The sequence below is a fragment of the Rhinatrema bivittatum genome, chromosome 4, assembly GCF_901001135.1.
Source record: "Rhinatrema bivittatum chromosome 4, aRhiBiv1.1, whole genome shotgun sequence".
NCBI classification, from domain to species: domain Eukaryota; kingdom Metazoa; phylum Chordata; class Amphibia; order Gymnophiona; family Rhinatrematidae; genus Rhinatrema; species Rhinatrema bivittatum.
In genome coordinates, this window is record NC_042618.1 from 161,332,460 (window position 1) to 161,359,883 (window position 27,424).

The following is a 27,424-nucleotide window of genomic DNA, read 5'->3' on the forward strand; positions in this document are numbered from 1 at the left end:
TAGAGGAAGAAGGTCTCATGTTCAGAGAGCATCAACCTGGTGTAGCAGGAAAGGATCCTGTGCAAGGACCTGCTCTCCAGGTAACCCTTGGGCTGGCTGAGACAAATGGTGTTGCACCGCAGGCTGCCCACAGTGGAGGTCGCAGCCAGGAGGCGGCGGAGAAGAGGTATTCCTGAGAAGGCTTCACCACTGGAAGCCCAAGATCCCCCTAGGAGGAGCCCGTAGGGATCTGGGCCTCTTGGACTTAGGTGTGATCCTCTGTGGCCTCTGGTAGTGCAGTAATAATGGGAGATTTCAATTACCTCATATTGACTGGGTAAATGTATCATCGGGACATGCTAGAGAGATAAAGTTCCTGGATGGAATAAATGACAGTTTTATGGAGCAACTGGTTCAGGAACTGATGAGAGAAAGAGCAATTTTAGATCTAATTCTCAATGAGGTGAGAGAGGTAACGGTGAGAGAGATAACGGTGGTGGGGCTGCTTGGCAATAGTGATCATAATGTTGCGTGTACCGGCCTCAGCAGGCCCACGGCCAGGCCCACTTACCCCCGACTGCCAGCTCCAGCTCCTCCTCTCTTGCAGCTGTAGGCAGCCGCCTTCATCGTCCCCAGCTTCTCCTCGGACTCTCCAGCTCCACAGCGGGTCTCCCCGCATAGCCTGCAATGAAACGCTGCCGTCCTGCGCCATGTTGCTCCTAGACGTGCGTGCATCTTTCCCTGCTTTAAAGGGGCCGCAGTGGGAAATTACCCCGTGGCTCTGGATGATGACGTCACTGGATTCTGGTACTTAAGGCTGGGCCCAGCCAGTGCTTTCTTGCCTTGGCAACAGGTCTCCATGCTTGTCGTGTGTGCATTACTTGTTCCTGTTCTCGTCTGTGTTCCTGGTTCCTGATCCTAGCTACGCTCCTGGTATCCATTCCTGTTCTTGTTCCTGCTTCTACCAAGTCTTAGTCTACGCTACTGATTGACTTCTGGTTTGACCCCTGCTTCGTCTGACCATGCTACTGATTCTCTCATGGATTTGATCTGTGCTTGTCTGACCGCTCGTTCTTGTCTGCCGCCTTTCCCGACCACAGCCTGCTCTTCAATGTCTCTATTGATTCTATCCTGGACTTGGCCTCTCAGGCTTCGGCCCTCTTTTTCTTGGGCGCCACCTGTCTTGCCTTTCGTTCTCCTTTGGCATCCAGGTCTCTGGAACTCAGCCTTGTCTGGACTCGTCCTGCTACCTTGCTACCACTGCTGACCTCTGGCTGATCTTGACATCATACCCTGGGAGTCCTCGGATGGAGCCCCACCTAAGACCAGCTGGTCTCAGGGCCCAAGGGCTCAACCTGCTGTGTCACTCAGCCAGCTCCGCCTACCGACAGTGGGGACCCATAGGGCTTGCCCTGTGGGTAGCATCTACCCCTCCTTGGGCCAAGAGTCCACCTCCGGCATAACACATAATATGATCAAATTTGAATTAATGACTGGAAGGGGGACAGAAAGCAAATCCACGACTCTAGTGCTAAACTTTCGAAAGGGAAACTTTGATAAAATGAGAAAAATAGTTTGAAAAAAACTGAAAGGAGCAGCTACAAAAGGTAAAAAGTGTGCAAGAGGCGCGGACATTGTTAAAAAATACCATCCTAGAAGCACAGTCCAGATGTATTCCATACATTAAGAAAGGTGGAAGGAAGGCAAAACGATTACCGGCATGGTTAAAAGATGAGGTAAAAGAGGCTATTTTAGCCAAAAGATCTTCATTCAAAAATTGGAAGAAGGATCCAACAGAAGAAAATAGAATAAAGCATAAGCATTGGCAAGTTAAATGTAAGACATTGATAAAACAGGCTAAGAGAGAATGTAAAAATGTTTTAAAATATATCTGAAGCAGAAAGCCTGTGAGGGAGTCAATTGGACCATTAGATGATTGAGGGGTTAAAGGGGCACTTAGAGGAAATAAGGCCATCGCGGAAAGATTAAACGATTTCTTTGCTTCGGTGTTTACTGAAGAGGATGTTGCAAAGATACCCGATCCAGAGAAGGTTTTCATGGGTAATGATTCAGATGGACTGAACCAAACAGTGAACCTAGAAGATGTGGTAAGCCTGATTGACAAATTGAAGAGTAGTAAATCAACTGGAGCGGATGGTATACACCCCAGGGTTCTGAAGGAACTAAAAAATGAAATTTCAGATCTATTAGTAAAAATTTGTAACCTATCATTAAAATCATTCATTGTAACTGAAGACTGGAGGGTGGCTAATGTAACCCCAATATTTAAAAAGGGCTCCAGGAGTGATCAGGGAAACTACAGACCAGTTAGCCTGACTTCAGTGCCAGGAAAAATAGTGGAAAATGTTCTAAATATCAAAATCACAGAATATATAGAAAGACATGGTTTAATGGAACAAAGTCAGCATGGCTTTACCCAAGGCAGGTCTTGCCTCACAAATCTGTTTCACTTTTTTGAAAGAGTTAATAAACATGTAGATAAAGGTGAACCGGTAGATGTAGTGTATTTGGATTTTCAGAAGGTGTTTGACAAAGTTCCTCATGAGAGGCTTCTAGGAAAAGTCAAAAGTCATGGGATAGGTGGCGATGTCCTTTCGTGGATTACAAACTGGCTAAAAGACAGGAAATAGAGAGTAGGATTAAATGGACAATTTTCTCAGTGGAGGGGAGTGGACAGTGGAGTGCCTCAGGGATCTGTACTGGGAACCCTTACTTTTCAATATATTTATAAATGATCTGGAAAGGAATACGACGAGTGAAGTAATCAAATTTGCAGATGATACAAAATTATTCAGAGTAGTTAAATCACAAGCGGATTGTGATAAATTGCAGGAAGACCTTGTGAGGCTGGAAAATTGGGCATCCAAATGGCAGATGAAATTTAATGTGGATAAGTGCATGGTGATGCATACAGGGAAAAATAACCCATGCTATAGTTACACAATGTTAGGTTCCATATTAGGAGCTACCACCCAAGAAAGGCGTCATAGTGGATAACACATTGAAATTGTCGGTTCAATGTGCTGCGGCAGTCAAAAATGCAAAGAGAATGGGAATGGTGAATAAAATGGAAAATGTCATAATGCCTCTGTATCGCTCCATGGTAAGACTGCCCCTTGAATACTGTATACAATTCTGGTTGCAGCATCTCAAAAAAGATATAGTTGCGATGAAGAAGGTACAGAGAAGGGCGACCAAAATGATAAAGGGGATGGAACAGATACCCTATGAGGAAAGACTAAAGAGGTTAGGACTGTTCAGCTTGGAGAAGAGATGGCTGAGGAGGGATATGATAGAGGTGTTTAAAATCATGAGAGGTCTAGAATGGGTAAATGTGAATCGGTTATTTACTCTTTCGGATAATAGAAAGACTAGGGGGGCACTCCATGAAGTTAGCGATTGGCACATTTAAAACTAAACGGAGAAAGTTCTTTTTAACTCAACGCACAATTAAACTCTTGTTGCCAGGAGATGTGGTTAGTGCAGTTAGTGTAGCTGGGTTTAAAAAAGGATTGGATAAGTTCTTGGAGGAGAAGTCCATTACCTGCTATTAATTAAGTTGACTTAGAAAATAGCCACTGCTATTACTAGCAACAGTAGCATGGGATAGACTTAGTTTTTGGGTACTTGCCAGGTTCTTATGGCCTGGATAGGCTAAGGTTAGAAACAGGATGCTGGGCTTGATGGACTCTTGGTCTGACCAGTATGGCTCTTAGCACTCACCCCGCCAGGAGGGCGGAGTTAGCAATCTGATATCGATCAGCTCCTCCTAAGGGAAGGAGTTGTCAATCTGATAGGCTGGGCTCCTGTAGGAGGAGAGGTTAGCAATCGAACAGGCACCGCCAGTGGAACAGCTGACTTTAATGTTACCTCTGGTAACTGTACTTCTTGTATAGAAGCTGTGCTTTGAGTTTTCTGCGTATGAAGCTGGTGAAAAGCTGCAGTAAGTTTCTCCAGGATTTCTTGCTGTTCGAAAAGGTGTTGAGCTGAGCCTGGAATAGCCTGCAAGGCAGAAAGATGAGCCGGTTTCATGGGCCACAAACATCAAATACCTTTAGCTGAGTCCCCAGGAGTACTGCTTCTCTAGATGCTTCACTTGAACGCTGAAGTCACTGAAATTTAGGATTCTCCAAATTCTTTTCTTTTCTCTCCAAATCTTCTCCAATCCTTTTTAGCCAGAAATACTGAAGTTGAATTCTCCAAATCTTCTCAATACTATTTAGCTGGATTCATGGAGTTAGCAATCTGTTAGCGCTCACCCCGCCAGGAGGGCGGAGTGAGCGATCTGATATCGATCAGCTCCTCCCAAAGGGAGGAGTTGGCAATCTGATAGGCTGGGCTCCTGTTGGAGGAGAGGTTAGCAATCTGTTAGTACTCTGCTCCCCCAGAAGGGAGGAGTTGGCAAAGTGTTATGCTTTGTTCCTGTAGAAAGAGGAGCCAGCAACCTGTATGATCCTCACGGGGAGTAGGCTATCTGATATGGTCTGATGTGGGTTGGCTCCCACAGAAAGGCAGAAGATGATACCACTCTATTAGTGTAAGGAGTAACACTTAGTAGAAATAGTGAATCCCTGGGCCAATGGCAGATGACAGCACCCTCAAGTGGAGATCCTGAGAGAGACCACCGGCTAGGCTGGAGTATTGAGACAAACACAGATAGTTCTTTATTAGACTGGAAGTAGAACCACCAGAGGTGATAGTAGTGAGCTGATGTGCCCGGCAGGGCTGAAGTCCTTCAGATACTGGAATTACAATCTCTGAGTTGCTGAGCTGTAAGGAGAGACTATAGGTAGTGAGTAGACAGGGTATGCTGGACATATAACCAGTGGTAGATGATACACTCACACTTGTAGATATCTGTAATGTCTTCTTAAGCAACAGAGAGTCTTCAGTATTCAGGAACAGGAGCCGCAGGCGAATACTGGTTCCTATAGGCAGTCTGAAATAGAACTCACAGTAACTGTGTATGGGATGGCTTCTGGAATAGAAGAGAGGCTAGGAGAGATTTAGGAACTTAGGCCCTCGTGGAGCAAGTGCCGGTTCCAATCTGTAAATCTGTAATAGTAATCCATAAGATATAGGTATGTGATATCTTCTGAGGAAGAAGAGAGTCTGAGAAAGGTATTAGGAATATAGGCCCTCGTGGAGCGAGTACCGGTTCCTGTCTATAATAGGACTCACTGTGTTCACGTCTGTGATCGCCTCAAGGCAATAGGAGTCTTCTGAGTATTCAGGAACGTAGGCCCTCGAGGGGCGAGTACCGGATCCCGTTCTACAATCTGAAATCAAGACGAGAGAGAGCGGGACCCCCGAGGAGCGGGTACCCCTAGGTGAGTCTGTAGAGGCAGAGCAGCAGAGAAAGGATTCCCCGAGAGTTGCGAGGAAGGGGTTCCTACCCTTGTCCTTGCTAACTTGATTTGAATTAGCAATCAAAGGCCTTTTATGTTGGAAGCAGATGACGTCACTACAGGGGGACGCCCCCAAGGTTCGCGCCCTTGCTGGTACAAAGTCTGGAGTGCGCGTGCCCTTACGTCATCTGGAACATGGCGGATCCATAGCGTCGAGCCAGCCCAGGGATTCCAGGAAGAAAATGGCGACGAGAAGCTGCGGCCACATCTGTCCGTCAGAGCCGAAGGGAGTCGCCACAAGGTAGAGAGGGTGGAGTGACAGTGAGAATAGGCACGAACGCAACAATGTCATGTTCTTATCATATTGACAAAATAGTAACAAATAACACAAACATACATCCAAACTTTTCTAATAAGGTTCCCAGCAATTCCCCCCCCCCCCCCCCCAAACAATACTGCACACAATTATAAAGACAGCAAGTATTCAATGCATTAAGGTATAACTTGTACAAGGCATAAGTAAAATACGGTGCCCACAGTCACCATATTAATGCATCCTTTTCAAATCCTAAGATAGAAAAATTAGCATTAAGGCCCATTATTAGGAATAGCAGGAGACCTAGGCTTAAGAGATATTCAATCCTTGTGAGAGTCTCCACTGAACAAAGGGATCACAAATGTTATGAAAAGATGATAAACGATTACGGATTCTTGCAATTAAATATGCTAACCTATAATGAGTGCATAAATGTCATATAACGTGCTGGAGAGTTGGTGCTTCTGCGTTTTTCCACAATAAGGCAATCACACATCTGGTTGCTATAAAAATTTGTTGGCAGAGATGTTACTGTGATTTAGTGAGATCTATAATCAGTAGCCCTAATAACATAAAATGAGCATCTTATAAGTCCCCTATACCCATGATAGTGGACTTCCAGTTAGCAACTTGACGCCAACAGGAAGATATCCTCGGACACTGCCACCAAACATGGATAAAGGTGCCCAACTCTCCACAGTTTCGCCAACATAAGTTATTCACAGAAGGGTAAATAGGATGGAGCTTGACAGGAGTCAGGTACCATTGAAACAACATTTTATAACATTTCTCCTGTAGGCAGGCTGAAATAGAACATTTAGTAGCACAAGTAAACATATAGTCCCAGTTTTCCACATTCAAGTTATCCCCCAGATCTGTCTCCCAGGCACATATAAGAGGGAATTTCACATCTGCTTGCCCATTGAGAAGAGTGTATACTTTAGAGACCAGACCTTTTATCATGTGCACCTGCCCACAGAAGGTTTCAAATAACGACTTCCCCTGTCGACAGCCCAAGGCTCTGTGTTGTGTTAATAGAAAATGCCTAATCTGAGCATACTTTAAAAAAATTTAGGTTCATCCAGTGGTATATGGCAATAATGTCTCCAGGAGATATAAGACCACTGCAATGAAATAAGTGCTCCACATGCGTTATTCCATGTGCTTTCCTTTCCTCGTATGCTGTGGAAGGCAAGCACGTGGGGAAGATCACATTGTGGAAAAGATGTGAAAGATAAAAGTATGAGGCTTTGCCTACCAATTTAATTCTCCATTTGGACTAAACTCGAAGGGTCTTTTGGAAGGCAAGCTGATAACAACACAGAGCTCGCCAAGTGTATCAAGTCTGCCAAGGAATCACTGAAAGCGGCATTATACCAATCAATTTTTGTTCTAATAAGGTCCATTGTTTTACCTCAGACACTCTATGAAAACCAAGAGGCGCCCAAAGTTGAGGTGCAGCAAAATACCAAATTAACCCCTAGATTCATGAAAATGTTATAATAACGTATGGATAACGCCCATGGTAAGAAAAAGAGGAATGTTTATGGTAATTTTAGAATTACCGCATGCTATCATACCACTTTGCATAGGTAGTATCGCGGGGTGCAGTAAAGTTTTCGCACCCCATATTACTTCTATTGGGAGAGAGAAAGAGAGAAGAGAGAGAGAGAGATACTATTTATAAAGCCTTTATAGTAGTCATCTATTTATATCTCGATAGGAGGGCCAGCTAATAGCTCGAGATGAGGTGTTGGTGGTGGTTTAGAGGTCAGTTTTAGATGCGGAGACGTACGAACAGCATAGTTCACCAAGGTGAAGATTTGACATGATTTCAAGTGAGGAAAGTCTCACAAAGATGACATTCTACAATATTCTCTCGCCCTAGCTTGAGGGACTCTTTAACTGGGGGAGACTTTTGCAGTTTCTGCACGGTGACATATTTGGGCCTTCCCCAGTTCCCTACCCCCTCCCCCCAACCTAAATTCCCTCCCTCTTCCCCTCTCCTTTCTTCCCTACCCCCTAAACCTTACCTTTTGGGGGTTTTTTCTTTGTTTTACAACTTACTTCAGCGATGAATAGCACTGTCTCAGCCCGCCCCCACCCCCGTCCAAAACACGTCCCCCTGGCCTGCCCCTTCGAAGAGGCCCAGCAGTTGTGCATGTACCAGGGTTTTCGCGCGTGGCTGGGCCTCTTCGAAAATTTGCCACACGCGTAGGGCTTTTAAAATACGTCCTTTAGGGAATAAGCAAGTAAAAAGGCAAGCCTGCCTAAGGAATCAAATGACAAAGCAAGTTTTTTCAAAAAACAAATTTCAATTGCAAACCAGGTTGAACCACATTGCATATGTGCATATTGATTAATTTTTTGAAAAGCATTGTCTGCTCTTAGAAACTGCTCTATGTGCTCTATGAAATTTAAAGATTGGATAATATCTTTATAAATCACAATTAGTTTTGGTTAAGGATTCAAATTATTTTTGTATAAGTGTATAATAATATTTATGTACCGTATGAGTTTTTTTTTATAAAAATGAAACATTTTTTGATAAAAATTCATAAATGTATATACAAATATATTTTATGGTATATCATAAGTGTTCAATATTATTCCACTTTGTTTTATTAATATAGATATATATAGATATATACACACACACACATACACACACACAGTGGCATTTTGACTAGCTAGATTTAATCATATTTTCAGCTGAAAACCTAGCTGGTTATGTTCTGCTGAACATTTTCCTAAAGATAACCAGTTAAAATTAACTGGTTATCTTTGTCTCGTTCAGTTTTTTGAAAATTGACCCTTAGATATTTAAGAGTTATTCTTCCTTTGTCGAGTAAACCACACAATTTTATTCTCAATGAAAGTTAATCGTGTACAGAAAGAATGAAGTTTTTCATCTTCCTCTAAATTATTGACAATATTGAAATAGACTGATTACTGCCCAGCTTCCATGTGAGTAAAAGTATGCACATATGTGAACATGTGTATTTTTGCCCAAGTATCTTTTTAGGCATTCCCAGCACGGGGTTAGGTCAAGGGAGGCAAGTATACTTGTAGTTTTGGTTATTCAAAACTACTCTCATTGTTATGTCTTTACTACCCATACAGAAAGCAAGCACAAATTTGTGTGGGTACTTTTGAGGGGAACAATAATTAAAGCAAAACTAACTGAATACTTTTGATTATTGCTGCAAACCTCACAAGTACGGTAGTTTATCTACCCCAGAGAATGTTATCATATAATCAGTAGACTTCTTGTCTTTCTTCATTCCAACAACTTACAACATTATAATCTTCTAGCTCCAACCCCAGTATTTTTGGTACTAAACAGAAATGTACCTCTCACTCTTATCTGTCACACCCATTCCCAACAATAGAAGTTAGTTATACAAGAATCTAACAACTTGTGCATCAAATTCTAAAGATTAGAAAAACTCACTTCCTCTGAAATATTTCCTCTTCCTTTGTACAGTTTAGCTTCATCAAATGGATTTTATCTTCTAGTTCCTTTACCCTAAATTAGAAAATACAGTGAAGGAAAATAAAAAAAAAATATTTAATCCATCTGCATAAAGAAGCATTGATTTATAAAGGTATTAATAAGGATCAAGTTATAGTAACATAGTAAATGATGGCAGATCAAATCAAAACAGCCCATCCAGTCTGCCCAGCAAAGTGTTTACAGTTGTAATGCCATTCCATGCAGGTTACCCTCAAATTAGAGGCAAACTGGGATGATAAAACTAGCAAGGCTAGAAGTTCTAACTTGTGGCCAGTCTTTTTACCTGTCCACTGCTGTAAAGCCAGGAATTTAAGACCAAGCAACCATGTTCTACTTTTTTAGGTATTTACTAGTACCTCCTGCTAGAAAACAGCAAGTTCATCCCAAACTGTGTCTGCTGTTAGTGCTTAATAAAATGGGGTTTTAGGTACCTAGCATCCTTCAGAAAGGTGAGATCTTTAAGTTCCCAATCTTGACACTTTACTTTTTCTTCCAGCTCTAGAATTTTTGTTTCTGCTGTTCTCAGTGATTCAGTTGCTGTCATTCCAGCTACTTTCATAACTTCCAATTCCTTCATTAGTATTTTCACCTTTTGAAAGATAACAGTGTTAAGCACAAGAAATGCATGCTGCTGGAAGACTTGTGTTGGCAATGAAAATTTGGTAACATGAATGTTGGTTTACTATTCCTTAAAAATTCTAGTTATTTATAGGAAAGCAGTTGCATTAAAGATTGCATAGTGCAATATTTATTATAGAATTCACTGAGCGGCTCTTTTTGTTGTTTACTGTTCCACATCTTCCTCCTGCTCATTTGGGCTTCTGGCTCAATAAGAACCTGCCTTAAAGGAAAATTTTCTTTTGCTTGCTAATTTTAGTTCCTGTAGTCCAACAGATCAGTCCAGATTCCTGGGCTTTGTACTCCTGCCAGCAGATAGAGACCGATAATGTTTTATTGAAACTGCTATATAACTAAGTGTGCCACCTGCAATCTCTCAGTATTGACCTGTATCCAAGCCAAGATGCGAAACCTAAAAAATTTGACAGCCCACCCCTACCCTGACAAACAGGATGGTGACGCTGAAACACACCAGACACACTCTGTCCTAGTACAGATGCTACATGCAAAACAGCGTAGAGAACTGATAACAGCTCTGCTTTACTTACAAACAAGAACAGAACAAGTGGGAAACTTACCCCTCATACCTGGGCAGGTGTGTGCACTGATCTGTGGTACTACAGGAACAAAATGTAGCAGGTAAGAACCAATTTTCCTTTCCCTGATCGTACCCAGATCAGACCAGACTCCTGGAATATACCTAAGCCCACTAAACTAGATGGGACCTGGAGAGTCCCACTCGCAGCATGCTCTCACCAAAACACGCTGCAGTCGGAGCCCTGACATCCAAGTGATAAATGTCTGTGAAAGTGTGCAACGACTTCCAAACAGTAGCTTTGGAAGCCTGATGCCCCTTCCTCAGGCCATTCCAGAGAACAAAAAGGAAAGGCAAGTAACATGAACCTCACCCACTCTCATCTCTAATAGATTGATAGACCAGAAAGCTTCTTTCCTCAACCACTGTCCCTGTGCTGCCTGATTCTGGCACCCTGCTCCCCAGCTTGACAGACTGGCATCGGTAGTGACCACCATCCAATCCGGAACTTCCAAATCTACACCACACTCCAGACTGGCCCACAACAGCCACCAAGAAAGACTGTCCCTACCTTCCCTCATGAGCGGCAAAAAGAGCTGCAATTTCCCCGACAAAGGATTCCAATGGGAGAGGAGAGCCCTCTGAAGAGGGCTCATATGCACGAATGCCCAAGGAACTAACTCCAGAGTCAAGACAATGGAACCTAGGACTTGCAAATAATCCCACACACTGAGCACTGTGAGATCTAACAGATAAGAAAACTGACCCTGTAACTTCACAATCCTCTCCTCCATGAGGAACACTCTTCCCTTCCTTGTGTCAAACTGCACCCCCAGATACACCTGGGACTGAGAGGGAACGAGATTACTCTTCGCGGCATTCACCAGCCAGCCTAACTGCAAGTGTTGCAGCAACTTCTGCACCAACTGCTGACAAAGAACTTCCAACTTCGTCCATATGAGCCAATCGTCCATGTACAGATGCACCAGCACTCCTTCTCTTCTTAAGGCCACTATCATCACCACCATCGCCTTCATAAATGTACACAGTGCCGTTGCCAGACTGAAGGGAAGGGCTCGAAACTGCAGATGTTCCCTGAGAACCATGAAGCGGAGGAACCTCTGGTGCTCTTGCCAGGTGGCTACATGGAAATAAGTCTCTGTCAGGTCCAAACACACTAAATACTCCCTTTTGCGCACTGCCACAATGACCGACCTTGGTCTCCATGCAACAAAGGGGAACTCTTGAGAGGTGCATTCACCCTCTTTAAATCCAGAATGGGGAGAAAAGATCCGTTCTTCTTTGGCACCATGAAATAGAAGGAATATTTCCCCGCCACTGCTCTTCTAGCGGAACTGGTACTATGGCTCCCAGTTGCTTCAAGCGATCCACTATTGCTTGAACTGCTGCCTACTTTGCGAGAGGACCACAAGGGGACACAACAAAGGCATCTCTGATGGTATGAGAAAATTCTAAATCGTAGCAGTCTTATATCACCACTGGTCTGAGGTAATCTTGACCCACAGCTTGAAAAAGAGCATCAACTGCCCTACGACTGTAGGAACTGAAGAGTGGGCCAGCCTCGCTACATTGCTGTTATGTTTAAGGAAGAATGTGAACCCCTGGGCTGGGATGAGTGATGTCTCCGCCCACAGGGAAGAGCCCTGTGAGCCTCACTGTCAGCAGGCACAGTCTCAGTGATGTGGCACACAGCTAGGAATGAACACTTTATTAAATAGGAAGAAAGAATTAGTCTCCACAGAAATAGAAATGTTCATACAGTCCTAGGCAATGGGAATTACCCAGAGTGAGACACAGCCGAGAAGATCCGGTAGTGGCCCACGGAGCGGGGTACACCGGGGATCCCCTCTGATGAGCGTAGGCAGCTTCAGGAATACAGATTCAGTAGTGGCCCACAGAGCTGGGTATGCCGAGATTGTCTGTACGGTTAGATGTTGTGAAGAACTGGTAGCAATGCCGGAACCCGGAAGTGGCTCCTGTAGATGGTATGTAGGTATTCTGTAGAACAGGAAGGTGGTAGTGGCCCGAGGATCGGGGTATGCTGCGTGGCATCTTCACTGCAGTCTGTATAGGAGAAGTCAGTAGAAGTACTCACAGTAGGAGGTTCCTGGAGCGAGATAGAGACCAGAGAAGCAGGTTCAGTAGCAGTCAGGCAGGAAGGCCCTCTGAGGAGCGGATAGCCAGGAATGCAGGGGAGCCCTCGAGGAGCGGGTACTCAGAGAATCCGTATGCCAAGACTGAGTCAGGAACAGGAAGTCCTTGAAGTGGAGAATTCAGCAAGATGGATCTCCTTGCTAACTCGAGGAAGGCAAGGGCAGATCCGATTAAATACACTGGCGGGTTGACATCATTGGGTGGGGACGCCCCCGAGGTTCCCACCATGACATGTTCAAATGAGGCCCGCATGCACATCTAGGTAACTCCAGATCCGATATGGTGGTCGGCAGCGCCCACGCTGACCTGGGAACGCCGGAGAGGTTGGCGTGGACTGGTAGAGACTGCCATTCTTCCCAGACTTGATGGAACGGGGAAAAAAAAAAAGAGGTGAGCATGAGAGGTCGCAGCTGTCTGTGACTGAAAGGCGTAACAATTGCGAGGACTTAACACCATCTGCACTAGCTCCTGAGTTGTCCTGGGAAGGCCTCCTGGCCCCATGAAAGCTGTGATTCCAGGACGATGCCCTGGCAAGGGCTTGTCCCTGCGGACCACCCAAACTTTGACTGGCAAAACCTCCGATTGTACCGAAACCTAGCCCGTGCAGGCACAAACTTCCTGCCCTTAGGCTTGTCCTCCAGTAACTTGTCCAAGTCACAACACATCTGACAACCAGTTTTGTAACCACAACAAACATCTAGCAGACACCACTGACATCATAATTCGGGAAGAGGACCTCACAAACTCATAGAAGACAAACACCATAAGCCACCGCTACCTCCAGATGGTTAGCCTGCTCTGCCGCAGTTTCTCCCCCCGAAGCTTGCGAATCCTGTAACTGCTGGACTCAACGCAGACACGCTCGCTGCACCAGACTACTGCATACTGCCCCTCGTATGGCTAGAACCAAAACTTCGAAGATCCTCTCGAGATAAAGCTCCAACTTACGATCCTGTACAACACGTAAAGTGGCAGAACATGCCACTGGAATAGTTGTCTTCTTGGTAACCACAGACACAAAAGCATCCACCTTGGGAAGAGCCAACAACTCTAAGATCTCTTCCGGCAACAGATAGAGTTTAGCCATAGCTCTGCCAACTCTTAGCCCAGATTCTGGAGTACCCCACTCCCGAACTATCAGCTTCTTCACTGTCTTATGAAAAGGAAACGCCTTCACCTTGGTACAAATGGGGCCTGGGAAAGAATGTTGGCAGGAAGACTGATTGGTTAAGATGGAAGTCCATCACCACCTTAGGCAAGAACTTAGGGTGCGTGCACAAGATTACCCTGTCATGATAAAACTTGGTATAAGGTAGATAAGTCACTAAAGCCTGGAGCTCGCTGACCCTGTGCACTGAAGTGACTGCCACCAAAAATATGACCTTCCAGGTCATTTGGTACTTCAGGTTACAGTACACAGTGGCTCAAAGGAGCTTTCATCAGCTGAGCTAGCACCATGTTAAAGTCCCAAAACACAACAGGAGGCGTTTAGGGGAGGCTTCAACTGAAGCAGGCTCCACATGAACCAAACAACTATAGGCTGTAACAGATGGGCATACCATCTACACCTTGGTGGTATGTTCTAATTGCACTCAGATGAATGCTAACAGATTTGGTTTTTAGTCCAGCCTCAGACAAGTGCAGAAGATAGTCAAGCAGTTTTTGTGTGGGGCAGGAGAAAGGATCTAGGGCCTTTTGCTCATACCACACGGAAAACCTCCTCCAGTCCGTAGGACTGTCTAGTGGAAGGCTTTCTAGAAGCTACCAGGACCAGAGACACATCTTCAGAGAAAGATCCAGTGGCTGCAGAATCAGCCTCTCAACATTCAGGCTGTGAGTGACAGGCCCTGGATGTTGGGATGCCACAGCCTGCCCTGATTCTGTGTGATGAGATCTGGGGAAGTCCCCAGACTGATCGGTTTCTGGAAGGACAACTCCCAAAGGAGTGGAAACCAGACCTGTCTCAGCCTATGAGGGGCTATGAGGATCATAGACCCTCAGTCCTCCCAGAGCTTCAGGAGAGTCTTTGTTACTAGAGGAAGCAAAGGGTATGCATACAGAAGACCCTTGCCCCAGTGGGGAGCAAAGGCATTCGAGGCAGTTGCAGCCATGTGGCCCAGCAGCTTCAATATGTACTGAACTGGACCTTATAGAGGTCGCAAGAGAAGTCGCTCTGCGGTTACATATTACCTGATTGAAAATGCCTCCAAAAGGGAAAGGTAAAGTTTGGGTTTTTCCCCCAGAACCCGCTCTACCTGATGGGCAGAAGTTGATAAATTCCTTCGCGACCACGTCAGTGGAAAGAATGGGTGAAATTAACCCCGCTTCAGTATCTGGAGAGGAAGCTCCGTCGTTGTATGGGGAAATCACTCTTAGTCCCCTGGATTATCAACCTCCACTGCCTCCAGCGTCGCGGGTGAATTTGCAAGACGCAGAACAGAAGGATGACATCACCCCCCCAAGCAGGGGGGAAGCCAAGGCAGAGGAACGGAGCTGCAGCCTCGGTTCTCCTCCAGTATGCTGGAAACAGTATTGATAAGGGTCCCAGGGGAGTTTGAATCATCTTTGTCCCCAGTTGACCCTGTGGAGGAAGAAAGGAGGATTTCAGCGGCGCAAGCATTGACTTTCCAGGTGAGCTGAATGCCCGCAAAGGGGATGAGTCTTTTCAATTGCCCCCGAAACTGGCCTTAGTGACCCTGGACACTTTATGGGATCTTGTTGCTAGCCTCGGAGGGCTAGTGAAGGATTGTGAAAACAAATTATGTAAAGGTGATATCAGAGATACAGTCTCTTAGCCTTAACTTGGGAGGCCAGATTAAGGATGTTAGTAACAGAGTCGAAGTGGTGGTCAAAATACATCGCAAGTCCAGTCTATGAACTTTAAATTAATAAAAGATTATGGAATCCAGACCAAAAGACTGGAGTTCCTGGTAAATCATGTTAGACACCTCAATTTAAGATTCTTAAATTTTCCTCATGCTTTGGAAGAGGATACCCATAGCATGTTAAAAAAGCTTTTCATAGAGAATTTAAAATTTGAAGAGTCTAAACTTCCTTTGGTAAACAAGGCATATTTTATATCAAAAGCCAGAAGAAATACCGGAGATAACCAGATGGAAGCTCTTGACAATTTGACGCAATTTTTGGAAAGGTCAACAGTAGAGATTCTAGAACGTTACTTGTGTCTTTTGTGACAGAGATATTAGTGATGTAATGAGAAAATATTTCCAAAATATAACTTTTACTTTCTTTGGTCAAGTTTCTTAATATGAGATCACAAGTATTAACCTTAGGCTATGCGTTTGTATTAAAATACCCTTGCAGGTGTATAATTCGAGGAAAAGATGAATGTTTTGTTTTCACTATGTCAGAACAGCTGAAATCCTTCTTAAATGCCAGGAAATTAAACATCAAACCAGTTTTTCTTGTTCTTCATTGGTTTTTCTTTTATATACTCCCTTTAATTATCAGGGCCTGGTTCCTTTGTTTCTTAACTTGAAAAGATTTATACCTCACTGAAAAGTGTTGTAATTGGTAATTTCTTATTGGGTATGTTTAATGTGAAACTAGATAATTCACATATCTTTTCTTTTCTGATGAAGTAAGATATATGATTACTTTATGAAAATTAATAAAATATGAATTAGAAAAAAATATATATGTGCTGAACTGACACCTGTTGAATCGCCTCTGCTATGGACACCAAGGTCACCGCCCTAGAGAGCAGCAGGAAGGCCTTTACTTGAGCCGTGTCTAGCAGGGCTCCTATGAAATCCAATTGAGGTGACGAGCTGCGTTGAGACTTCGGGTAATTGATGATACATCCTAGTCACTCCAGCACCCAGATGGTCAAGTGCAAGGAGCGATCTGGCCTGCCCAAGAGGTGCTCTTAACCAACCAATCGTAAAGATAAGGGAAAACATGTACTCCCAGCCTGTGGAGGTGCACCCTCACCATGGCCAGCCACTTCGTAAAGACACGTGGGGCTGACACCAGCCCGAACGGCAGCTCTCTGTACTGGAAGTGCTGTTTTCCCACCACAAATCTGAGATACTTCCTGTGATCTGGAAAGATAAGTGTATGCATCCTTTAAATTGAGGGAACATAGCCAGTCTTCTTTTTGCAGGAGGGGAATCAGGGTGCCCAGGGAAACCACCTTGAGCTTTTCTTTTTTTTTAGAAATGTGTTCAAGACCCTCAGGTCTAGGATGAGGCGGAGATCCCCTGTTCTCTTTGGAATCAGGAAATACTGGGAGTAGATTCCCTGCCCTGTTTGCCGCGGTGGGACAGGCTCAACTGTTCTGGCCATTAAGAGGGCAGAGAGCTCCCATAGAAACAGTTCCTGATGTACTAGCAGCCCCCAAAATGGGCACGGAAGAGAATTTGGCGGGAGACCCAGTAGGTTCAAACAGTACCCTTGGCGGACGATGGACAGAACCCATTGTTCTGAGGTTATACTGGGTCACCGATTCACAGTATAACCTCAGGGGAGGGGGGGTGTCCAGCATCTCGGGTATCTCAGGTATGGGTGATTGGCTGATGCACTGTGCGATCCAGTCAAAACCCCGTCCCGGGATTTGGCTGGGGCACCAGTTGGGGCTTGGGAGCTCACTGCTCTCTGGGACAGCCGCAAGAGCTCACCCTTTGGGAACGAGAGCAAGGGGCCAGAGGATAGTACATCCTCTGGTGATAGAAAGATTTCCTCTGCCCGTGCCTCGCCGACTTCCTGGCTGAGGAGCACGGGGCTAAAGTGCTGGCAGAGAGTTGCTAGAGGGTCTCATGGTGATCCCGCAGCTGGGCTATCGTGTTCCTCACCTTATCCTCGAAGAGGTTCTCTCCAGTGCACGGTAGGTGAGCCAGTCTTTCCAGTACCTCCGGTCGGAGATCAGAGGCCCACAGCTATGCTATTCTGCGGGCGCTGATTACTGCTGCAGAGACTCTCCCTACCATTTCAAAAATATCGTAAGTGGACCACACCTCGTGTTTTCCACACTCCAGGCCCTGATGCACTAGTGACAGAAAGGTGCCTTGCTGCCATTGAGACAGCCACTCGACTGCCTCCTGCCTTTGCTTCCAGAGACTGCGAGAGTATTGGCTCATGTAGAGCTGGTAGGAGGCAATGCAGGCAATGAGCATAGCTCCCTGAAAAACTTTTCCTCCCAAAGGCATCCAACACTCTGTGCTCTCTCCCCGGGAGCCCCGAGGCATGGGTCCAACAGCATTTGGCTTTCTTGAGAGCGGATTCGACCACTACCGATTGGTGTGCCAGCTGAAGTTTGTCTACTCTGGTAGTCTGTTGGATGAGGTAAACCCCATCCGCCTTCCTGTTCACAGAAGGAACCATGAGGGGGTGCTCCCAAATCCTCAACAGCAACTCCTTAAAAGATCTCGTACACCGGGACTGCTGCAATCTCTTTAAGAGCCTCCATAAACTGGAGAATCTCCAGCATCTTGCGCCTGGCATCCTCCTCCGTCATCCACTGACATGGGATGTCATCCACACAAATCCTGTGAAGGTCAGGTCCTCAGAAGGAGACCTTCGCTCCTCCAGAGGAGACAGTTCTAAGGGGAGACCTTTGAGTCCTCTGAGGAGGATTCTGCAGTTTTCTCCCCCCAGGGTGCCTAAGGAGCCTCATCCTTGCTGTAATCCACAGGGGATGAGGGCCCTAGGTGCTCGGCCTTCATCCAGAGGCCTAGGCACCGGTCACCGGACCTGACAAAGCCGGATGGGGACTACAGGTCACATGGCCATCACTGGCACCTACGGGGCTTCCTCCTCGGGAGTAGCCGGCAACAACTACTGCACTAGCCAGCTAAAGCATCAGTGCCCCGCCAGGCATCAATGGGCACAGGGGAACGAACACGAAAGGAAACTTTCCAAACAGACGAAAAACTTGACTGGGAAGCAAAAGGGAACCAAAGAGGGACACACACCGAGGAAAAAAAAAATACAAGAAACACTGAAAAAGGATCGGTGAAAAGTTTTCCTATACTTTTTGTACAGAAATTAACACAAGCTCAGAAACCGCGATGCGAGAGCTCCGCAAAAAAAGAGAGACTGAAGAGGGACCCCGCGTGGACACGTGGATTAGGGCATGCTCATTGTGCCTAGTCAAAATTCCAGAAACTCTGACGTAAGTTTTCCCTGCCGGGCCATCCGATGATTTCACTCATGTGTAAGGACTACTATCCTGCTTGTTCTAGGAGAAATCCCCCTCTGCGGATTAAACGTTCAGAGGGAAATTCTTTCCTCCACAATGCCCCTGATCCCCTTCAGTACTAGCCCCAGCCGGGCACAGATGAGGTGAGGAAACACTGCCCCCCCACCCCCCAGGTCGGGGGGTTCCATGTAGCAGAATCAAAGATGGCCTCCATTAGTGCGCTATCCGAAGGAGCCCTGGGTGAAGGCCTAGCCTGACATGCCAAAGAGGAAGTTGAGCGTACTCTAAGGAAGGGACCTGCAGATGCCCCCTCCCCACCTGAAGCGCACCCAGAGTAAAGATCATGCCTATTAAGACAAAAGCACAACTTCCTGCAGGCCTGGCAAATGGAAGCAGGAGGCATGGCTCTGACCATCTGGTCTAGCTTTCGTGGTCCTTACCTCCAGCGCGCACCTAAAAACAGCCTGACTCACCAGCTGTCCTGTCTCTGAAAAGGGAACGCCAGCCAACAGCCCGAAAAAACACCAAGCAGCAGGAGCAATAAAGGGACTCAGATTGTATATACTTTTCTTTTGTTTTTTTAAATTTTATCAAAGAACACAAGGCATACCCCAAGTAAACCCAGGAATAAAAGAAAATTCAAATTCCCCAGGTATTTCCTGTTCCTTCCAATGCTTGAGAAGAGGGATGCCAGCAGGATACCAGGCTGTCTCATGTGGGCTGAGGGATCTGGACTACCAGATGTCTGCCCCTTGGATTCTTAGATAGAGCTAAAAAGGGTCACTAACCTCCTGCTCGCCTGCCTCGACCAGGGAGGATAGCCCCACCAGGACCATTCCACGATCAGTAGATCTTCTTAAAAATCCTTATTCTATTTTTTTTTTCCAGACTGCAGGTTTTGCACCATCTGCCATCTGCTGGAGGCAGAAAAATACTGAGAGACTGCAGATGGCACACTTAGTTATATGCAATATAATCAGCAGGTGAAGTAAATCGTTACGTGGTTAGATTTGTTGGTTAACGTGATAAACCAGAGTGACACTTAGACACTTAGTTATATACCAGTTTCAATAAAACTTTATCTGTCTCCATATGCTGGCAGGAGTACAAATCCCAAGAGTCTGAACTGATCTGGGTATGTACAAAGGCAACAAGAGCCTTCATTTGCAATTATCTGAGGTTTTCTCCCTCTGACAGCCCCATCAACACACTAATAATCCCCCAACTAATAGGCACAGGCTGTGGCTCACGCTGGAACTCAGAATAAAGTGCACCCAACTAATAGGCACAGGCTGTGGCTCACGCTGGAACACAGAATAAAGTGTACCCTTGAGCCAACCAGAATATGTCCCTGTTGCATGATGGCTGGAATTTCCTCCTTTCCAGCAAGTTCAGCCCTCCTGGCCCAAAAAGCAGAAGCCAGGTCCAGAAATGCAACTTGCTTCTTCTTCAGTGGGACTGTGACCCATTGTTTTTCTTTAATACAAACTAGTCAGAAACCTGTGAAATTCTCAGTTAGTGTATTGCTTAGGTTGCATGGGAAGCTGACATCAAGTTTTAAGCAATAAACAGAATTAAATCAATAAACACAACTGAAAATTGACAGTTGCTCTGTAAATGGTTGCTAGGCATATTACTGAAAATGTGATGACAGGTAGTTTCCCTACTTTTGGCAACTGAGTTTCAAGAAGTTAGAGATCTTGATTGCGTTCTTCCCACCTGAACTCTGAGAAATACAAGACAGCAAAACTCCTATGCCATGTGATTGCAATGGCCTTTCCGATGGGAACATACATATGTAATTGATAAAGCCCTCCTCTTTATCCCCATTATTACTACTGCTGATCATTTCTATAGCTCTTTTAGACAAAATATAACAGACAAAACAAAGATTTCAAAGAATGTTTTTAATACAGTGTATCTGGTTAAAATTGAAAAAGATAAGATATGGAAAAACCTGTGTTTAAGATTTTAAAGCCACCCAAAAAGATAAGTTTTTAGCAGGAATTAAAATTTTAGTGAGGTAATAGGACTCAGAAAAGTTGTTCTTGTTATGGCAAGGGAGCTCTGGCTGGCTTTCAGCTTGTTGCTGGGAGTGGGTGCTCAAGCCATTCAGTAGTTCAGAGCAACTGGGCTTGAGAAAGCCAGAAAACAGTTCCTGCAACTCTGCCTCTGAGGACCTTTTTGGTGCTCAAGGCTTCTGAAGAAGTGCTGGGACTCCAAGATGGCAATCCCAGTGATTCAAAAACTAAAGGGCCAAATTGTAAAAATCCAAAGGACACCCTGAGGTCCTGAACCTAGGTCTGGGTGTATTTGTGCTTGTAAAGGTGAGATGGAGTGCTGGATGATCTTACCAATCAGACTGGATTGTGAGAGTTATGGTTGGACCTTCTTGGATTATTGGAGCCATGACCCTTTTGTCTTCTATTGAATTATGCGAAATAAGAGCAAGAATAAATACTCAAATGAAGCCCAGCTTAGAATTCTGAGCAGAGTATGACTTAAACTTGCAGGGGCTCCTGACCTGACAGTTCCTGGTATAAGGTGCAATACACTGGAAAGCTTGAAGTCTGGAGTTAGCAGTGATGAAGGAGGACACAAGAGCATTTACCCAATGAATAGAAGGAGAGGTACGGAATAGATAAGAAGAAAAGTAATACATTGAAAAGTAAAGGTACTTGTAGGTGAGTAAAAGCTTGAAATGTGTGCAGAAACATAGAAACCAAGAATATGATGGCAGATAAGAATCATTAGGTTCATCCAGTCTGCCTAATTTCATTCTTGGTGTCTGTGGTAAAATGACTGAATCTATGTGGACATGTGGGTAGGGAGCTCTGTGCATGAATGGGATGTGTATGTATGTGTGCAAGGGTGGAAATATGTCTATCGGTGTGTAAGGGAGGGGTGCATACTTGGGTGGGGTTTGGGTGTGTGGGTGAGAGGTGTATTGTGTTAGTGTGCCTAGATAACTGTGAATGAAAGCTCATGGAAGTGTTGCTCATTAAAATCCAGTTCTCACAGAGCAGAGGAAAATGCTTGGTCAAAAACATATACATTCAAAAATCTATTGAAATAAAATGACTCATGAGAAAAACAACATTCAAAACATATTTTATTTATTTTGACATTTTAAATACCATTGTTCCATGTATAGATCACGATGGTTTACAAAGTGACATTCATAGTTATAACTCAACAAATAAACAATGATTGGTTACAGAGGTTGTATTCATAGACAGGTATTAATATCTAGCAAGTAAAATTATCTAGTATGTATTAATAATTGATCTAGTACTTAAGGCAATGAGTATAGAAAATTTAAAATGAAATGATAGTTTTCACATCTTAGTTAGAGGGGTGTTTTGAGAATTTACATTAGATATCTGACATATTTCTGAAAACAGACATTTTGAAGACAAAATAGAAAGCTTGTTAATACTCATATCCTCATATTACCATAAATGCAATAAAATACAATTGTAAAACTAAAGACTGCTTACTTCTAACTCAAAACATATAGATGTAAATTTTCAGCTGTAGGCTGGCCAGCCAAGTTAGCCAGATAAACTTATCCAGCTAAATTTGGTGCGATATACCAATGTCTTTAAAGTTTATCCGGCTAACATTAGGACTGCTCTTTGGCATGAACACAAAGCACATAAGCATAGGCGACAGTGGCACAGAGGCCTACCTTGGCATGAGGCACCAAACGATTATGCTGGTGCCCATGATAGTGCTCTGCAAAGATGCTGATGGTGCCCATTGACTGGTGTTCAATTTCATCGGATAGCGCATAGTGGCACCCCCGATCAATGGCGCTCAATAGTGACTGGCAACGCTCTGTGGCCTCCAGCACTGGCACCACACCACACTTGGCCTTGATAGCCTAATGTTGCACGATGGTGCCCCACTGCACCTGATGTTGCCAACAGCTCTCAATGGCACCTAAAGTGCTTGACAACATCTAAGGTATCCAATGTGTCTGCAATTATCTGAGGCACCCGAGACACTCTATAGCGCCCCCGGCATTTGATGGCATAGAAAATGCCCCAGTGCTCAATGGTGCCCAATGGCGCTGACACCTCTGCTGTCAATGGCACCCAAAGAATTTAACAGTGTCAACTGCGCCCCTAGTGCTCAATGGCACCTGAGGTGCTCAATGACGCATCCATAGGGCCCAGAGCACCTGACAATACTCAACTGCATCAATGGTGCCCACAGCATTGACAGCGCCTAACAGCAGTTGAAGGTGCACACAACATTCTTGGCATCAATGGCGCTCATGGAGGTCAACAATGAAGACAGCGCCCTATGGCACTCAGCATTGCATGTGCGTGGCATCGGCATCAACATCAAATGGTGCCTAGCACCAGCAGGGCTCCACACCCAGTATCAATGACCACCAGTGCTCCGGCATGTGGATGTACACAGGTAACTTATGTCAGGGCATGGCACCACTGGTGCATCAGTAGAGCTGATTTCCCATGCTCATCCTCTCTTCCTTGGAGACTGCCCAGAGTATACTGGCAGGCAGAAGGAGAGGCTAAGTCATTCAGGGCACCAAAGTTGAAGATTAACTTGGACCCATGGAGACTAGTGCAGTTACCATGGGGAGGATGAGCTCTCCTTCCCATAGGAACGCTCTAGTCCTAAAATCCATCGCTGCTGTCTGGGCTTCTGTCAATGCCCAACGTCAGACAAACTTTCATGGAACTACTTCCTTGATAGGAATTCAGGCAAGTCCCCAGGCTAAAGGCCTACTTGGACCACAGAGAGACTCCCACAAACTGCAGATCCCATGAGGCACAGTCAAAAGCAAAAAAGAAAATGAAAGCCGAGGAAAAAAATACAACTCAAACTATCTTGCAGCATTATTTATTAATGTAAACCTATCTCCACTAGACTGCACACCATACAGTCGGCAGAGAGAAAGTATGAAAAAAGAAGAGAAACTGAAATAAACCAAAATTACCTTTAGGTACACGAGGGAGAAAACAAAACCTGCAGGGCTCTGCAAGAGAAAACAGCTTCTGCAGCTCCAAAAATTTTCACTGCAGTAGTTGTGAGAAAGATAGCAAAGAACCATGAATTGTTGGCTTGGTGAAAAAAAATCATACTATGAGGCAGAGAGGTGGCTACAGCTGCATATGCTCAGTAGACCATGCTATAAATAACTAGAATCTTTGGAATCAAAGATCCATGCTGCGCTCAATCAGATGATGTCACTCATATGCGAGGACAATTTTGATTGGAGAACTTTGGTAGGGGATTCCTCTGATCAGATTGGAGTTATCGCACCACCAGAACAGGGAGTTGCTGAGTGATCATATGACATGGATACTGTCTTGCAGGTCTTGAGTGATTTGCAGCCACTCAGTTCTTAAGGTCCATTGGACTTTTCCCATGTGGAAACATACAATGGGAGTAATTTAAGCAGTTGATGCCATGAGGCCCAACACCCTCATCATGTCCAATGCTGATGTCTACTGACTCATTTGTATCTCTTCTGCTGTGGACATCAAGGGCTATGGACACCAAGGTGGCAGACCTATGTTGCAGAACTCCAATAAACTCCAATTGAGGTAACGGAATCAGATAAGTCTTGGGGTATTTAACAATGAACCCTCCAACACCTGGATGATCATATGCATCTATTCATCAGCTCCTGCATGAGATTCACTCTTGACCAGCCAATGTTCCAGACAAGGATACAGTGCACCCCCTGTATGCCTAAGTATGCTACCACCACAGTCAAGCATTTTGTGAAAATACATGGGACAGATGCTAGTCCAAAAGGCAGAACATGATACTAGAGGTGATGGTCTCCCACCATAAATCTGAGATAATATCTGTGATCAGGGAAAATATTTATGTGAGGGTAAGCATCCTTTAGACTGAGACCACATAGCCAGTCTCCTTTTTGAAGAAAAGGGATTAAAGTGCCCAGGAAAACCATCTTGAACTTTTCTCATTTAATTAATTTGTTCAAAGCCCATAGGTCTAGTTGTGATGTAGTCTCCCTGTTTTCTTTGGAATCAGGAAACACTGAGTAAAATCCTCTCCCTCTTTGCCCTGGCGGAATAGACTTGATCGCATTGGCTATTAAGAGGGAAGCAAGCGCTGTTCAAAGCAATTCCTGCTGCAGTGAGTGAACCCAACTGGGGTCCGGAAGCCGATGATGCAGAAGACCTACACGTCCAAAGTTACTCTGGGTCACTAGTTTACATAAAACCGTAGTCTCCCTCCAACCGGAACCCTCTCTAGCAGGGTACCAAGATACTGGCTATGTTCTCCGCAATCCAGTATATTCCCTGTCCCAGGTGTTGATTGGGTTGCTGTCTGGGACATAGGCATCCTCTGTTGCCTTGGGAGGACATGAGGAGTCTGTTGTGTATGGGATCAAGGAGGCGGAGGATAGTGCCTTCTTGGTTGGAAAAGTGCCTCTTCTGCCCAGCTTCAAATACCTTCTGGAAGAGGAGGCCGGGTCCTGAGTGTCAGCGAATAGTTACTGGAGTATGGCATAGTGATATCTGATTTGCACGACCACAATATCACCAAAGAGATTCTCTCCTGTGCATGGCAGTTCAGCAAGTCTTTCCTGCAGTTCTGGACGGAGATCTGAGGCCTCCAGCCAGATGAGTCTGTGGGCTCCAAGCCCTATGACAGAGACTCTCAATGCTGCCTCAAAAACATCAAAGGTTGGACAGACCATGTGTTTTCTGGACTCTAAGCCTTTGTTTATCAATGACTGGAGGGCATTTTGCTGCCTTTGAGGAAGCTGCTCGGCCGTCACCTGCACTTGCTTCAGCACGTCCCACATATACTTGCCCATGAAGAGTTCATAGGACACTATGCAGGCATTCAGCATAGGTCCCTGAAACACCTTTCTCCCAAGGGTGACAAGGGTTCTAAATTCCTTCCCCAGGGACACCAAGGAATGATTTCTAGACCTCTGGGCCTTTCTGAAAGGGGATTTGATTACCACAGATTGGTGTGGTAACTGCCTCTTTTCAAATCCAGGAGCCTTTTTGATGAGATAGATCACGGCCATCTTCTTATTAATGGGAGCCATATAGAGGGGGTTTTCCCATATCCTCTTCCACGATTTCCTTAGAAAGCTCCAAGAACTAAAGGATGTCCAGCATTTTACTTCTGAATGCATCCTCCATCTGTAAGATAAATGGAATGGCCTCAGTCATTTTCCTGAAAAGCCTGCAAAGGAGAGGTCTTCAGGAAGGAAGGATGTCACCCCTGTGTGAGGACTGCCATCCTGCTTGTCCTCTGAGAAAGTTGGATAACCTTTTATCCAGATAAATGTCATTGACATTGTTTTTGTCATTTGAAACAAAAGCACATCCCTAGTAAATAAAAATGTATCCAGGTAAATGGATTTTGAAAATTGACCTCACAATAAACACAGATTATTATACTGTGTTACAAAAGGTTCTCTTTCCTAGTATACACAGATGATTGTAATAGTCATAGAAAGATAATGGCAGAAGAAGGCCATATGGCCCATCTAGTCTGCCAGGGGATGTAGTTAGTAGAGATGCTTCGGGTAAAAATTTCTTGTCGGGTTTCGTTTCGGGCCCTCCCCCCTGCGGGAATTTCGTTTTTCCCGCGGTTCAGGGTTTTTTTTTTCAGGGGCCCCGTTTTTTGAGTTAGCGCACACTAAGTCCCACTGACTCAAAAATGAATTTTTTCCAAATTCATTGAAATTGCCTAATTTGGGAGAGCAAGTATTGCTTACCTGTAACATGTTCTCACAGGACAGCAGGATGTTAGTCCTCACATATGGGTGACATCATCAGGATGGAGCCCAGTCACGGAAAAATTCTGTCAAAGTTTCAAGAACTTTGACTGGCCCCTACTGGGCATGCCCAGCATGGCACTAACCCTGCAGCCAGCAGCGGTCCCCCTTTAGTCTTATTTGATAGCTACAGGCAATGCCGAAAAAATAAAACAACAAAATGTTACGAACCCAACACCGTGGGGCGGCGGGCGGGTTTCGTGAGGACTAACATCCTGCTGTCCTGTGAGAACACCTGTTACAGGTAAGCAACACTTGCTTTCTCACAGGACAAGCAGGATGGTAGTCCTCACATATGGGTGAGTACCGAGCTGAGGATGTCCGAACATGCATCAAATGTACCCAACGGTGTGCAACAGGCACAACAACTGGGGTGGAATTTGGTAGAGGGCATCCGGAACCCCACCGGGAGGCGGAAGGGTGTTGGTACGTCACGTTGGAAACAGGTTACGCAGGACAGACTGGCCGAAGATGGAATCCTGTCTTCCGGCTTTGTCCAAGCAATAGTGGGCTGCGAAAGTGTGGAGAGAACTCCAGGTGGCAGCCCTGCAAATGTCAGGAAGCAGCACCGATTGTAGGTGTGCTACTGAAGTCGCCGTGGCCTTCACAGAGTGTGCTTTAACACAGTCTTGGAAAGGAATGCCTGCTTGCTGGTAGCAAAAAGATATGCAGTCCGCCAACCAGGAGGAGAGAGTCTGCTTACCCACGGGTTGTCCTAATTTGTTGGGATGGAAAGAGACGAATAACTGAGTGCTCTTCCTGTGGGCAACTGTAGGGTCTAGGTAGAATGCTAGAGCCCGTTTACAGTCAAGGGTATGCAGAGCCTGTTCCTCTGGATTGGAATGGGGCCTGGGAAAGAAGGTAGGTAGTATGATGGATTGATTAATGTGAAACTCTGAAACTACCTTAGGCAAAAACTTAGGGTGAGTGCGGAGTACCGCCCGG

The 27,424-nt window shown here is 45.2% G+C and overlaps 1 protein-coding gene across 1 annotated transcript in view; it reads right to left on the reverse strand.

Moving 5' to 3' along the window:
* Positions 1-27,424, reverse strand: part of LOC115090216 (coiled-coil domain-containing protein 57-like) — a 179,176-nt gene that overhangs the window by 87,610 nt on the left and 64,142 nt on the right. The window contains exons 5-6 of the mRNA XM_029599028.1: positions 9,613-9,770; positions 9,119-9,193 (exon numbers count right to left, since the gene is read on the reverse strand). Coding sequence (XP_029454888.1) covers positions 9,119-9,193; positions 9,613-9,770 — 233 coding nt within the window. The remainder of the gene's footprint in view (positions 1-9,118; positions 9,194-9,612; positions 9,771-27,424) is intronic.